The 13,642-nt window shown below is 45.1% G+C and overlaps 1 protein-coding gene across 1 annotated transcript in view; it reads left to right on the top strand.

Moving 5' to 3' along the window:
• GPD1L (glycerol-3-phosphate dehydrogenase 1 like) overlaps nt 1-11,484 on the top strand; it is a 49,206-nt gene extending 37,722 nt beyond the window's left edge. Inside the window, exons 5-8 of the mRNA XM_049766434.1 lie at nt 2,022-2,134; nt 8,507-8,740; nt 9,372-9,478; nt 11,252-11,484. Of these exons, the coding sequence (XP_049622391.1) occupies nt 2,022-2,134; nt 8,507-8,740; nt 9,372-9,478; nt 11,252-11,348 (551 nt within the window). The 3' untranslated portion in view covers nt 11,349-11,484. The remainder of the gene's footprint in view (nt 1-2,021; nt 2,135-8,506; nt 8,741-9,371; nt 9,479-11,251) is intronic.
• Nucleotides 11,485-13,642: the final 2,158 nt, after the last annotated feature.

Here is a 13,642-nt window from a genome sequence, read left to right as displayed (position 1 = left end):
TTTTTGGGGGTCGCACCTGGCAGCGCTCAGGGGTTCCTTCTGGCTTTATGCTCAGAAATCACTCCTGGCAGGCTCGGGGGGACCTTATGGGATGCTGGGATTCGAACCACCATCCTTCTGCATGCTAGGCAAACAAATGCCTTACCTCCATGCTATCTCTATGGCCCTAGGAATAATGAAATAATAATGGAATAATTATTGTTAAACCACATATCCATTCTATTCTATTTATTTTGAGAAGTGTTGTGGAGATTCAAATATGAGTAAATGAAAGAGGTAGAACAAATTGTTTATGAACACCTAAGTCCCTTGAAATTTTGGTCAAATTATAGATCATTGATAAACAGAATCTTTTTTTTATGTTCTGTGTCTATTCCTATGAAAGTTTTCTGTGACAAGCATGTTGCTTTTTACAAGAAAAAAGTTATTCTAAACTGCTCTCGAGTGTGAAAACTTAGGTGAGAAATTTTTTTAATAAAATCTTTATTTGGGGGGCCGGGTAGGTGGCGCTGGAGGTAAGGTGTCTGCCTTGCAAGCGCTAGCCAAGGAAGGACCGCGGTTCGATCCCCCGGCGTCCCATATGGTCCCCCCAAGCCAGGGGCGATTTCTGAGCACATAGCCAGGAGTAACCCCTGAGCATCAAACGGGTGTGGCCCAAAAAAACCAAAAAAAAAAAAAAAAATCTTTATTTGGGGCCGGTGAGGTGGCGCTAGAGGTAAGGTGTCTGCCTTGCAAGCGCTAGCCAAGGAAGGACCGAGGTTCCATCCCCCGGCATCCCATATGGTCTCCCCAAGCCAGGGACAATTTCTGGGCACTTAGTCAGGAGTAACCCCTGAGCATCAAACGGGTGTGGCCCCAAAAAACAAAAATAAAATAAAATATTTATTTGGGGGCGTAGAGCAATAATATAGCGGGTTGGGCATTTGCCTTGCATGTGGCTGACTTGGATTCTATCCCCAGCGCCCTATTGGGACTGATCCCTAAGCACAAAGCCAAGAGTAAGCCCTGGTATTGCAGGGTATGGCCCAAGAACAAACAACAAAATATTTTTTTGCATTAAAAAATGTTTATAGGGGCTTGTGAGAATAAAATGCTCACTTGCGCGCAGCCAACCGGAGTTCAATCCCTAACATCCCATATGATTCTTTGCACAGCATCAGGAATGATTACTAAGTGCCAAGCCAGAAGGGATCCCCCGAGCACCACCAGACGTGGCGCCAAAACCAAAAAATAAAAAAGCGATTTTTAAAGTTTATGAATGTTAAGGCATTAGCTTCCATGGTTAGTTAATCATTGAGCTTCAGGTTTACAAAGTTATTCATAGTTGGGATTTTGACGTACAGTGTTCCAGCACTGGTTCCCACCCCCCACCATGTCAACTCTCCCTCCACTGGTGTTCCCAGGTCCCCTCTCCCACCTGCCCACCCCCAATCTTGACAGACACCTTTTTTTAATTGAATAAGAGTTAAACAAGAAAAAAAAAAGTTGTTACTGGTGAAGAATTTCAACATCCATCCCTTTATCCAAGTTCATTTCCCATCACCGAAGTCCCCAGCATTCCTCCACCCCCAGCAACCTATCTCTATGACAAATACTTTTCTTCTCTCTCTTTTTGTTTGTTTGTTTTTTGTTTTTGGGCCACACCCGGTGATGCTCAGAGGTTACTCCTGGCTCTGTGCTCAGAAATCACTCCTGGCTTGGGGGACCATATGGGACGCCCGGGGATCGAACTGTGGTCCCTCCTAGGTCAGCCACGTGCAAAGCAAATGCCCTACCACTGCGCCACCACCTGGCCCCTCTCTTTTATTCTTTTCTTTCTTTGTGTTTCATTTGCAACTCTGTTCCTGAGAGAGCAGCATGTATGACACTGCCTCCTTTCAGCACCCTCCTTTCAACACCCATTCTTGTCCAGGGTGATCCTTTCCAACTCTCAAGTGGCAGGTACCTTTTAGGATTTGGTGGTTCAAGTCTGGGTCTCATGATTTCAGTATCGCTTCCTTTTGCTCACCTTTTTTCACTAGGCAGCAAAGTAATGGCAAATGGCCTTCTCTTCAAGGAGCTCCTGCAGACTCCAAATTTTCGAATCACCGTCGTGGATGACGCTGACACTGTTGAACTATGTGGTGCTCTTAAGGTAAAGTCAGCCTGTTGTTTCTGCTCTGGAGTGACTTCCCCTGCACACATCATTGAATTGCCTCCAGAACAATGGTCCCTGTGTTCTCTGGGCTCATGGCAGCAAAGAATGGTGAATTGAAATCCTTGTCTTTTACTTCCTGCTTCTCCTAGACTTCATCCTGGGTGTTTCGAGTTTCTCTCTCACTTATGTTTTGCTTTGATTTGTGAATCGGGAGGATTGTGGTATGTTGTTCTTTGGAAAATTGGCAGTATTAATATTTGGAATGCAGAGAGAATAGCATGATTGTAGAGTTTCCCTGGGCAGCAAAGTAGCTTATTTGTTCTTATATTTCTCCAACTTATTATCTAGAACAGGTAAAGGAGCTAGAATCCCTTACATACTATTCTCAAGGCTTAGAGGGTTTTTTTGTGTTTGTTTTCTTTTCTTTTTTTTTTTTTTTTTTTTTTTTTTTTTGGTTTTTGGGCCACACCCTGTGACGCTCAGGGGTTACTCCTGGCTATGCGCTCAGAAGTTGCTCCTGGCTTCTTGGGGGACCATATGGGATGCCGGGGGATCGAACCGCGGTCCGTCCTAGGCTAGCGCAGGCAAGGCACCTTACCTCCAGCGCCACCGCCCGGCCCCTTTTTTTTTTTTTTTTTTTTGGTTTGGTTTGGTTTGGTTTTGGTTTTGGTTTTGGTTTTTGGGCCACATGGGAGTGCTCAGGGTTACTCCTGGCTCTGTGCTCAAAAATCGCTCTTGGCAGGCTCAGGGAACCATATGGGATGCCAGGGATCAAGCTGAGGTCCATCCCAGGTCAGCAGTGTGCAAGGTCCGGTTTTTTTTTTTTTTTTTTTTTTTTCCTTTATTCAAGGAAAAATGCTTGACTACTGGCAGAGGTATTTCTAAGAATGATTTCACCTATGCTGGGAAAGAAAAAAAGTCAAACTAAGAAAGCAGCTTCTGCTGACCAGTGACTTGATAAGGAAAAAGGGAGTTTCAACTCTTGGTGACCCAACTTATCCGCCTTTACCCTCGCTTTCCTTGGAACCAGAGCTGTTTGTTACTCTCTCACCTCAGAAATAGAGGGAACAAGCCAACACTTTACAAAAGCATTTCCCTTTTATGAATTCAGCCACTTCCTTTCTAGCAAAAGTTAACTTGCAGGAATTGTGAGGGCCCAAGGAAGGGAATTTAGCAATTTGACTTTTGTCTTACTTCGTCAAGGTAAGGCTTACAGAGATTAAAAGAGAGCCTGCCACACTTTCTCTAAATTGTGCATTCTTCCTTAAATTTCTTTTTTGGGGGAAGTGGGGACTACATCTGGCAGTGCTCAGTGCTTACTCCTAGCTCTATGCCCAGAGTCCACTAGCTCACCCCGGCAGAGGTCAGGGGATCATATGTGGTTCTGGGAATTGAACCCAGGTACGCCATATGCAAGTCAAGGGCCTTACTTATCACTATACTATCTCTGCACCCCTTTTTTCACTCTTGTTTTTGTTTTTTGGTTTTGTTTGGTTTTTTTGTTTGTTTGGTTGGTTGGTTTTTGGTTTTTGGGTCACACCCGGCAGTGCTCAGAGATTACTCCTGGTCCTAAGTTCAGGAATTCGCTCCTGGCAGGCTCAGGGGACCATATGGGATGCCGGGATTCGAACCACCATCCTTCTGCATGCAAGGCAAACACCTTACCTCCATGCTATCTCTCCGGCCCTCCTTTTTTCACTCTTTTTTTTTTTTTTTTTGGTTTTTGGGCCACACCCGGTAACACTCAGGGGTTACTCCTGGCTATGTGCTCAGAAGTTGCTCCTGGCTTGGGGGACCATATGGGACACCGGGGGATCGAACCGCAGTCCGTCCAAGGCTAGCACAGGCAAGGCAGGCACCTTACCTTTAGCACCACCGCCCGGCCCCCTTTTTTTCACTCTTAAAGCAAGAACAGAACATTACTTTCTGGAACAATGACAGCATGTGACTATGGTCATATGTCCTCTAAGATGAGAATTTCAAAAATGAAGCCAATTATAGGTTTGAACACAGCACCCATCTGTATTTCTCCAGGCCTGTGAGGGTCTTCCTGTCACATGCAGGTCCTATTATACATTCAAGATGCTGGTTTCACAGCTTGTTTATTTTTGTTGGGATGTTTATGTGTTTTTAATAGTCCTTCATTAAACTAATGACCACTTGACAGCAGGGGTACCGTGAATGCCTAATTGCTCTGCACTAGTCTCTGCCTTTCCAAAGCTGTTTTTAAGTGACTGAATAAGCTGGGGCGGTCAATGAAGAGACTGAGATCCTGCCCAGAACGAAGGGTGCTGGGGTAGAAGAAAGATTCTTGGAGAGGCACTCCGGAAAAAGCGCCTGCTAATGGGGACCCAGGCCCGTCCATGTCCGTCTGACCTTAGCACAGCCTTTCATCTCTTTTGGCAGGAAGTCTGTGAGTAGGTCTGTGCCTGCTTCCAACCCAGGAAGTGGTGTATGGGGAGGCAGAGGGCAATCGGGGTAGAGGGCCACTCACCATCCTTTCTCTGGCTGGTCTTTGAAAGCGGATTCATTGCCATTCTTCTTGTCAGCTTGCAGAAGAGATGCAGTTTTGCAAATGGAGACTTTAGCAGTCTTAGAGTCCAATCGCCCATTGTACAGGGAGAGGGAAGGATTCAAAATGAAGTGGAATTTCCCAGTCAGAGTGAACATGGGTTTCAGAGACTCTGAGCATAGTTTTTGGGGTTTTCTGTGCAGACTGACGTAGAAGTTTGGTTCATGTGCCCTAGAAGCCAAGTGGACAGAAACTTTCCTGGTCAGTAGCTAGCAAAACAAGGAGTAATAGAATTTTTTTGAGTGGGGTCACACCTGGCAGCTCTCAGGGGTTACTCTTGGCTCTACACTCAGAAATCGCTCCTGGCAGGCACAGGGGACCATATGGGATGCCGGAATTCAAACCACCGTCCTTCTGCATGCAAGACAAACACTCTACCTCCATACTATCTCTCTGGCTAGATTTTTTTTTTCTTATGGAATCATTTTGCTTCTTCCTGACTGTGAAGCATGCACATTTCAGATAAGTAGAAGAATTCAAGTGAAAGTCTGATAATTTCTACATATAAATTTTTTTTTTTTTTTTTTTTTTTGGTTTTTGGGCCACACCCGGTAACGCTCAGGGGTTACTCCTGGCTATGCGCTCAGAAGTCGCTCCTGGCTTGGGGGACCATATGGGACGCCGGGGGATCGAACCGCGGTCCGTCTCCTAGGCTAGCGCAGGTAAGGCAGGCACCTTACCTCCAGCGCCACCGCCCGGCCCTCTACATATAATATTATATGCATGTCTTACCTTTTTGTTTTCTTTTAATTTGGGGGTGGGATTGGGTTACATGGCCAGGCCTTACTCCTGGTGGTGCTTAAGAATGCTGTAGGTCTCAGGCCAGAGAGATAGCACAGCAGTAGGGCTTTTAACTTGCATGAAGCCTATCCAGGATGGATGGTGGTTCGAATCCCAGCATCCCATATGGTCCTCCATGCCTGCCAGGAGCCATTTCTGAGCACAGAGCCAAGTAACCCCTAAGCAACACCAGGTGTTGTTCCTCCCCCCAACCCCGGGCCAAAAAAAAAAAAAGAATGCTGTTGGTCTAAATTCAACCCAGGTCAGACATGTGCAAGGCAAGCACCCTACTTTCTCTTCTATTGTTCTGGCCCTCATCTTTTTATTTTTCATATATTTTAATTTTGAACCATCGCCCACAGTGTCTGGGAGGAACCAAGTGTTCCTCCAAACCACGCAGCCCTCTCCTCCTTCTAGCACATGTATGTACTTGTATTTCTCTTTTTAAAAAAAAGTGGCTGCAGAGATAGCATAGGGGTTAAAGCGTTTGTACATGACCAACCCTGATTCAATCTCCAGCACCATATATGGTCCCCCAAGTGCTGCTGGGAGTGGCCCCTGAAAACAAAGCTGAGAGTAAGCCCTGAACAATTCCAAGTATAACTCAAAAAATAAATTTGGGTTAGGAAGATACCACAGAGGTTAAGGCATTTGCCTTGCACACAGCTGACTTGTTCAGTCACTAGTACTTTTAAGTGTCCCCAAACCTTGCTAGGAATGATCCCTGAGTGTAGAATGAGGAGTAAGCTCTGAGCACCACTAGATGAGGCCTCCAAATCAAAACATGCATACTAAAAATGATTGGGTCTTACTTTTCAAATAGTTTGACCTGCTTTATTTATTTATCTTACACATTTTTTGTTTTTGTTTTTGGGCCACACCTGGTGCACTCAGGGGTTACTTCTGGCACTGTGCTCAGAAATTGCTCCTAGCAGGCCAGGCAACCATATATATGGGATGCCAGGAATTGAACCTGAGTCTGTCCTGGGTTGGCCACATGCAAGGCAAATGCCCACCTCTGTGCTATATCTCTGGCCCTACTTTTATTTAGTTTTGTTGCAGTACTGTGTTTTATAATATAATTTTATAATTTTCATGTATACATCTTTCCAGCACCACATCTACCACCAGTGTCCACTTCCTTCTGCTAGTTTTTTACCTGTTTTTTATATAAATAGCTTTCGATCATGTTCTCCACACCAGCACATTTTTAAAAATTACTATCTTTTGTATATGTGTGTACATAAACATTTGAGAGTGTATTCTAGAAGGCTCCCTAATTGTTCTTTTTGTGGGATAGAGGGGTAGAGAAAATGAGTGGGGTCCAATGTGCCCTGTTTCGAATGGTGAAGTTGCTCTTGGAATGGACATGGTCCCCAATCGCTGCCTTAATCGGGAAATGGAGTGGGATTGGAGTCCATCTCTCTCCCAAACATCATAGTATTTTTAGCTCCAGAATCATTTACAGCAGGTTTAAATGCACAGTGGCTAATGATAACTTTCACAGCTGAGCGAGATCCGAGGACATCTGCTCAGATGCTGTTTCAGACACATTCTGAGTTGCTCAGTGAATTTATTCTCCTTTTGATAAAGTGATTGCAAGGGCGATTAACTTGGGCTAGGGCCAGGGTCCCCTTAGAAAGGGAATTAACCCTACAATCCCCATACAACACACACACACACACACACACCCCTCTAGTGGAAGCCCAGAGTTCTCTGTCTCCCCTTAGAAAGGGAATTAGCCCTACAATCCCCATACAACACACACACACACACACACACACACACACACACACACACACACACCCCTCTCTAGTGGAAGCCCAGAGTTCTCTGTCTAGTGGGACCCATGAAGTAATGATGACTGAAGAGAGAATGAATATCTGGTCCCCTTAGAAAGGTAATTAGCCCTACAATCCCCATACAACACACACACACATACACACACATACACACACACACACACACACACACACACACACACACACACACACACACACACACACACACACACACACACACACACACACACACACACACACACACACCCTCTCTAGTGGAAGCCCAGAATGAATACCTGGAGCTCTCTGATGATCCTTGGCATCCACATTTATCCTTTTTCCAAGTGCCATGACCCGAAGTACTGTTTGGAGCTCCAGGCTCAGCCCTTTCACTTGTATTAGGATGCCTCTGGTGATGGAGAAATAATACAGAGAAAAAAGGCACTTGTTTTACATGTGGCCTTGGCTGTGACAGTGATTTGAACTCCAGTACCACATAGGGTTCCCCGAGTATTGCCAAGTATGATTCCTGAGTGCAAGGCCCAATAACTGCCCAGGTGTGGCCCAATAAATAAAAAAACACAGTAGACAGGGCCCGGAGAGATAGCACAGCGGTGTTTGCCTTGCAAGCAGCCGATCCAGGACCAAAGGTGGTTGGTTCGAATCCCGGTGTCCCATATGGTCCCCCGTGTCTGCCAGGAGCTATTTCTGAGCAGACAGCCAGGAGTAAGCCCTGAGCACTGCCGGGTGTGGCCCAAAAAAAAACAAAAAAAAAAACACAATAGGCACACAAAAATAAATGCAGAAAAAAAGGTTAAAGTTGGGGCCAGAGAGATAGCACTGCAGTAGGGGTTTGCCTTACAAGCAGCCAATCCAGGACAGACAATGGTTCGAATCCCAACATCCCATATGGTCCCCCGTGCCTGCCAGGAGTAACCCCTGAGCACTGCCAGGTGTGACCCCCCCCCCAAAAAAAAAAGGTTAGAGTTATTCCAAGCAGCAGCTAATCAGAGACAGCTATTGGCTGACCTGACACGCTGGCTGATCCAACTCCTCTATTTGCATCTCCTTCCAGGCCACCTAGCCTGGTGGTCCCCAAAGTGGGACCTAGAAAGACTTGTCCTCTCTAAAAAATCAAGACCCAAACTAGAGCCCAGGGCTGTACGTGGCATCCAATACAGAGCCCCCACACCCCACTCCACATCCTGAGCTACAGGTCCCTTCTTCTCCTTCCAGAATGTCGTGGCTGTGGGGGCTGGCTTCAGCGATGGCCTCGGATGTGGAGACAACACCAAGGCAGCTGTCATCCGCCTGGGGCTCATGGAGATGATCGCCTTTGCCAAGATCTTCTGCAAGGGCCAGGTGTCCACGGCCACTTTTTTGGAGAGCTGCGGTGTGGCTGATCTCATCACCACCTGCTATGGTGGCCGCAACCGCAGAGTGGCTGAGGCCTTCGCCCGAACAGGAAAGGTAACACTGACCTGCTCTCTCCAAACACACCCTGGACTGGGGAGCCAGCTGAGGTCTCCTAGACTGGTTCTGTTCCCCAGGAATCTGCCCTTGAAAACCTTTATTTGCCTTTCCTGGGCTTGCACCAGGGGGTTGGCCCCTCCCAACTCATGTTTAGCAAAGAAGGACCCTCCTTCTTTAAAAAAAAGGCTTCTCCTTGGGGCTGGAGCCATCGCTTAGCAGCAGGGCATTTGCCTTGCACACGGCCAATACAGGACAGACCCCAGTTCGATTCTCGGCATCCGATATGGTCTCCTGAGTCTGCCAGGAGATATTTCTGAGCACAGAGCCAGGAGGAACCCCTGAGCACCGCCAAGTGTGACCCAAAATTAAAAAAGTAAAATAAAGCAACCCATAAAAAAAGGCTTCTCCCCTCTGGGCCTGGAGAGATAGCACAGCGGCATTTGCCTTGCAAGCAGCCGATCCAGGACCAAAGGTGGTTGGTTTGAATCCTGGTGTCCCATATGATCCCCCGTGCCTGCCAGGAGCTATTTCTGAGTAACCCCTGAGCATCGCCGGGTGTGGCCCAAAAACAAAAACAAAACAAACAAACAAACAAAAAAAAACATGTATGTTTTCCATTGTTTTCAAGACCATTGAAGAACTCGAGAAGGAGATGCTAAATGGACAGAAGCTGCAAGGACCTCAGACATCAGCTGAAGTGTTCCGCATCCTCAAACAGAAGGGACTGGTGGACAAGTAAGTCTACAAGACCCTGGAACCCCTGCAAGATAATCATCCTCCCTCTGCTCCATGTTGCCTATTTGAGGTCTGGGTAGCCTTACATGGCAAAAATATGTGTTAGAATTTTACAGGTTAAGGGGGCTGGAGAGATAGCATGGAGGTAAGGCATTTCACTTGCAATCAGAAGGTCAGTGGTTCGAATCCTGGCATCCCATATGGTTCCCCAAGCCTGCCAGGAGCGATTTCTGAGCATAGAGCCAGGAGTAACCCCTGAGCGCTTCTGGGTGTGACCCAAAAAACAAAAACAAACAAGACAAATAAAAAGCAAGTGCCAACTTGTATTTGATTCGTGGCATCCTATATGATCCCCCAATAACCTGAGAACCACCAGGTATGACCCCAAAACAAATAAACAAAAAAATTGCTATGAGCCAGAGGAATAGTACAGCAGGAGAAGGTGCTGTATCCTATATTGTCCCCTGAGCTTGCCAGGAATGATTCTTGAGTGCAGTGCCAGGAGTAAGGAGTAACACCTGAGCACCATAAGGTATAGCAAAAGGAAAAAAACTTAAATCAGTCAGGCACAGAGACAGAAGTCTTAAATCAGCCTCTGAAGAACAGGACTTCCCTGCCAAAGAAAGATGGAGGTACTATCGTTATGTCTTCTATGTTCCTGTGTCTTTGCAGCCTTGATGGTCACCCATCTGTGTTCTGGACTTCTTCCTGGCTCTGTGAGGCTCAGGGTGCCAAATAGAAAGTGGGGGATCATATCGGGTCAGCTGCTTGCAAAGCAAGGATGTCAATCTCTGTGCTATCTCTCCAGCCTGTCATTATAGAATTCTAACTAATTTATGGTCAGAATAGCCTTTGAGACTACATTCTCTCAAGCTAATCTGTATATGGTCATTGTGTTTTATGTCCTTTTAAATACTTGTTTGAGGGGCTAGAGAGATGGTACAGAGATTAAGATAAAGACCTGGTTCAAATATGTGCCACCATATCGGGTTCCCCCACCACCACCATATAGTGTTCTACCAGGCATGGCTTCCGAGTACAGAGCAGGTTGAAGTTGGCTTATTTCCTTAGTGATTTCTGCTGAACCCATTATCCCTATCCCTTGGGATAATATTATCTTTTCTTACAGTACTTTGGCCCATAGTTTTATGACCTTATCTACTTCAAGCTTTTATTTATATCTTTGTTCACATAGAGAAAGAAGGGAAGAATAAACAAGACTTCATATTTTGGGATCAGTGTTAAAGTATTTGGGGGATACGTGTGAAATATTTGCCTATATATATATATATATATATTTTTTTTTTTTTTTTTTTGGAGGTGGTGAACCACATCCAGTGGTGCTCAGAGGCTATTTCTAACTTTTGTGTTCAGGAGTGACCCTTAGGGATGCTCAGGGACCCATCTGTGATGCCAAGAATAGAACCAGGGTTGCAGACATATCAACAGATATGTTCATTCATTTCTCCCATTCTGTCTCTCCAGTCCTCCAATCATTTAAATGTTGACACATTTGAACAAGACTTGACCAAGCACCTGAGCCATCACAATTTTCCTGGAAGGAGTGTCATGAGATCTTTTTGTAGATATATACTTTAAACAGGCAAAATAGGGGATAGGTGGTCCCAAGATTGCATACCCATAGGTCAGATCATAAGTAGAAGGCAGTCATTTGGTTTTCTGGGAGTAGAAAATGGAAACTGCTATCTGTTAGGTGGTATGGAAAAGCTGGCATTATAAATGAGGTGACTTATTTTCCCTTCTCCCAAATAGGTTTCCATTGTTCACTGCAGTCTACCAGATCTGCTATGAAGGCAAACCCGTCCAGGAAATGCTGTTATGTCTGCAAAGACACCCAGAACATTTATAAAATGAATCCCATTGCGAGTCAAGAAAAGCTCTCCCTTTCTGATCAATCTTTTGGAGAAACCAGAACTTGGCAACCAGATGTTGGCTTGACTTTAATCCTATCAGGGAAATGTGTGAATTTGTACAGGTTCATTTTTGGATGGTGAGGTATGGTTTGTAGGCTGAAATCGCTGGTCACACACCAATACAAAGGCATGAGCCTGCGTTCCTTTCTCCTTCTGCAGATGTTCCTCTGAACCCAAATTCAAAATCCTTTTTAAAAATCACTTTGGAAATTCTCCCACTTATGGTGGAGCTTCTAAGATTGGAAGCGTGTCAGCTCAGTGTTTTAGATCTGATACATAGGTGTTTGAAGGAATTGTTTTCCTTTTTGAGGATGTTAAAATATAACCAGCACTAACCTGGCTGGATTATTCCCAAATCAACATACTGTAACTTTTCAACGCTCTCAAAGCCAGCATAATTAACTATTTGGATTGCAAGGTGATCTTTTTAACTACTGGTTGTTTGTAACTAGACAATCCATTTCCCTCTCATCCTCTTGCTGCAGTTTTCTGCCATTTTCACCACTTTTCTCTCAAGTGGCTACCAGAATGTGCATTCACTGACAGAAAAGAGAAAGTGTACCCCATTCTTTCTGACAGCAACAGATCTATTCTGTTCATGCTCGATACTTGTCTGATACTTTTGCTTAGGGAGTACTTTTGTGTAGATATTTCCCTGAGGCCTCACCAATCCCCTGAGCGAGACATTCATTCACAGTGCCTGGTCCCCTGAGTGGAGCCGAGCCAGAAGATCAGTCCTCTTCTCTCCTCCCAACAAGGGACCAGGACTTCCTGACATTTTACTGGGCTGATCTGATTTCCAGCGATTAGGTGGTGGCAAATGGCATGGAGAGCCTTTCCCAAGCCACAGGAGGGCTTTCTGCCACTGTGAGGTGTGGTCTTGTCCAGACATGCTGCCCATTGTGGCCTTGGGCCCTGCAGTGACTATCTTGGCATCCATGCAGACCCTAGGAAAGGGCAGGGTCTCTGCTGGGCCAGGCCTTCCCTGCCGGCCCCTTTCTGGTGCCCACTAAAGAAAAGAACCACTACTACTTTGAATGATTATTTTCTAAACTGTTCTGTAGAAAGGGGGATCCTATGAACCCAGGAGCTGTTGCAGATGTCCCACAAAACCAGCCTTGTTGGGGAAAGGCCGCCTTTTGGAGACAAGAATATGTGTTAGCAGGTCAGGGTTCGTCTCATCCAGCACGCTCCAGGCTCTTCAACCAGGGAGATGATTTTGGCAAGAAAACTGGCCAGTGTTAACAGCTGAGGTGACCTTAAGCCAGCTTTTATATGTTCTTCCCTCCCTGCCAGAAATTAGGATAAAGAACTGCCTCTGAAGCTGTTTTCTGGGAACATTTGCTGGTCAGTATGGCCATCAAGCTTTATGGTGACTCTGGGCTGTGCCATCTAAGAGAAGCCAGCCTCAGAAAAATGCCCATGATGTCCATTGAGTACTGTTCCAAGTTTAGTACAAGAATCAGCTCAGGGATCACTGCCTCCAATGTAATAGGACTGGTTTTAAGAAAGTATTGCACATACCTGTCAAAGGACTGGCCAGTGTTAAGGGAAAGGAGGAAAGTCACTTGCGCATTCTTGGCTTTTCAGTCACTTCGTAAGATTTTAACCTTTTTTCATTTTCCAGATCGGGGCTTTTATTTCCCCCTCTTCTCTACCTGAAGTGATTATAGAATAGGTTTTTTTGGTGGGGATTTTTAAAACCCAATCCAGAACACTTTAGGGGAACTTCTCACCCTCCTAATGAAAACTTTATGCTAAAGCACAGAAAATTGACTCCAAGTTTCACTGATTCTAATACCACTATTGAATCAATCCATTTTTGTCTGTCTCACGAGGAATCATTTTAAGTTTGTACATAGGTAACAGTGTGTTACTTTTTAAGAAATTTCAAGGGCTGTGAGCTCATTGTGGTGTCTACTCGGCAGGATAATTAGATGGGAGAAATTCAGATTTTTGTCTCGTGTATTCTCATCTGTATTCAGATTTTGACCCTAGGTTTAATAGTTAAGTGTTTTTCTTTTTCTAAGAGGGATCTTAGACCAATTTATCATTTTCTGAACGCTATGGAAAAAGATAAATTTCCTAAGCTTGTGCTCTGCTGATGATAGATATTTATTATTTTATGAAATGTTTTATAACCACCTGTGGTTCATCTATTTAAATTCATGTTTCTTACAAATCATGGTAACTGGGAGGGAGTCATCTAGAAGAAAAGCTTAATTTGTAC

The sequence above is a fragment of the Suncus etruscus genome, chromosome 20, assembly GCF_024139225.1.
Source record: "Suncus etruscus isolate mSunEtr1 chromosome 20, mSunEtr1.pri.cur, whole genome shotgun sequence".
Classification (NCBI taxonomy): domain Eukaryota; kingdom Metazoa; phylum Chordata; class Mammalia; order Eulipotyphla; family Soricidae; genus Suncus; species Suncus etruscus.
This window is presented reverse-complemented; position numbering and strand designations above follow the sequence as displayed.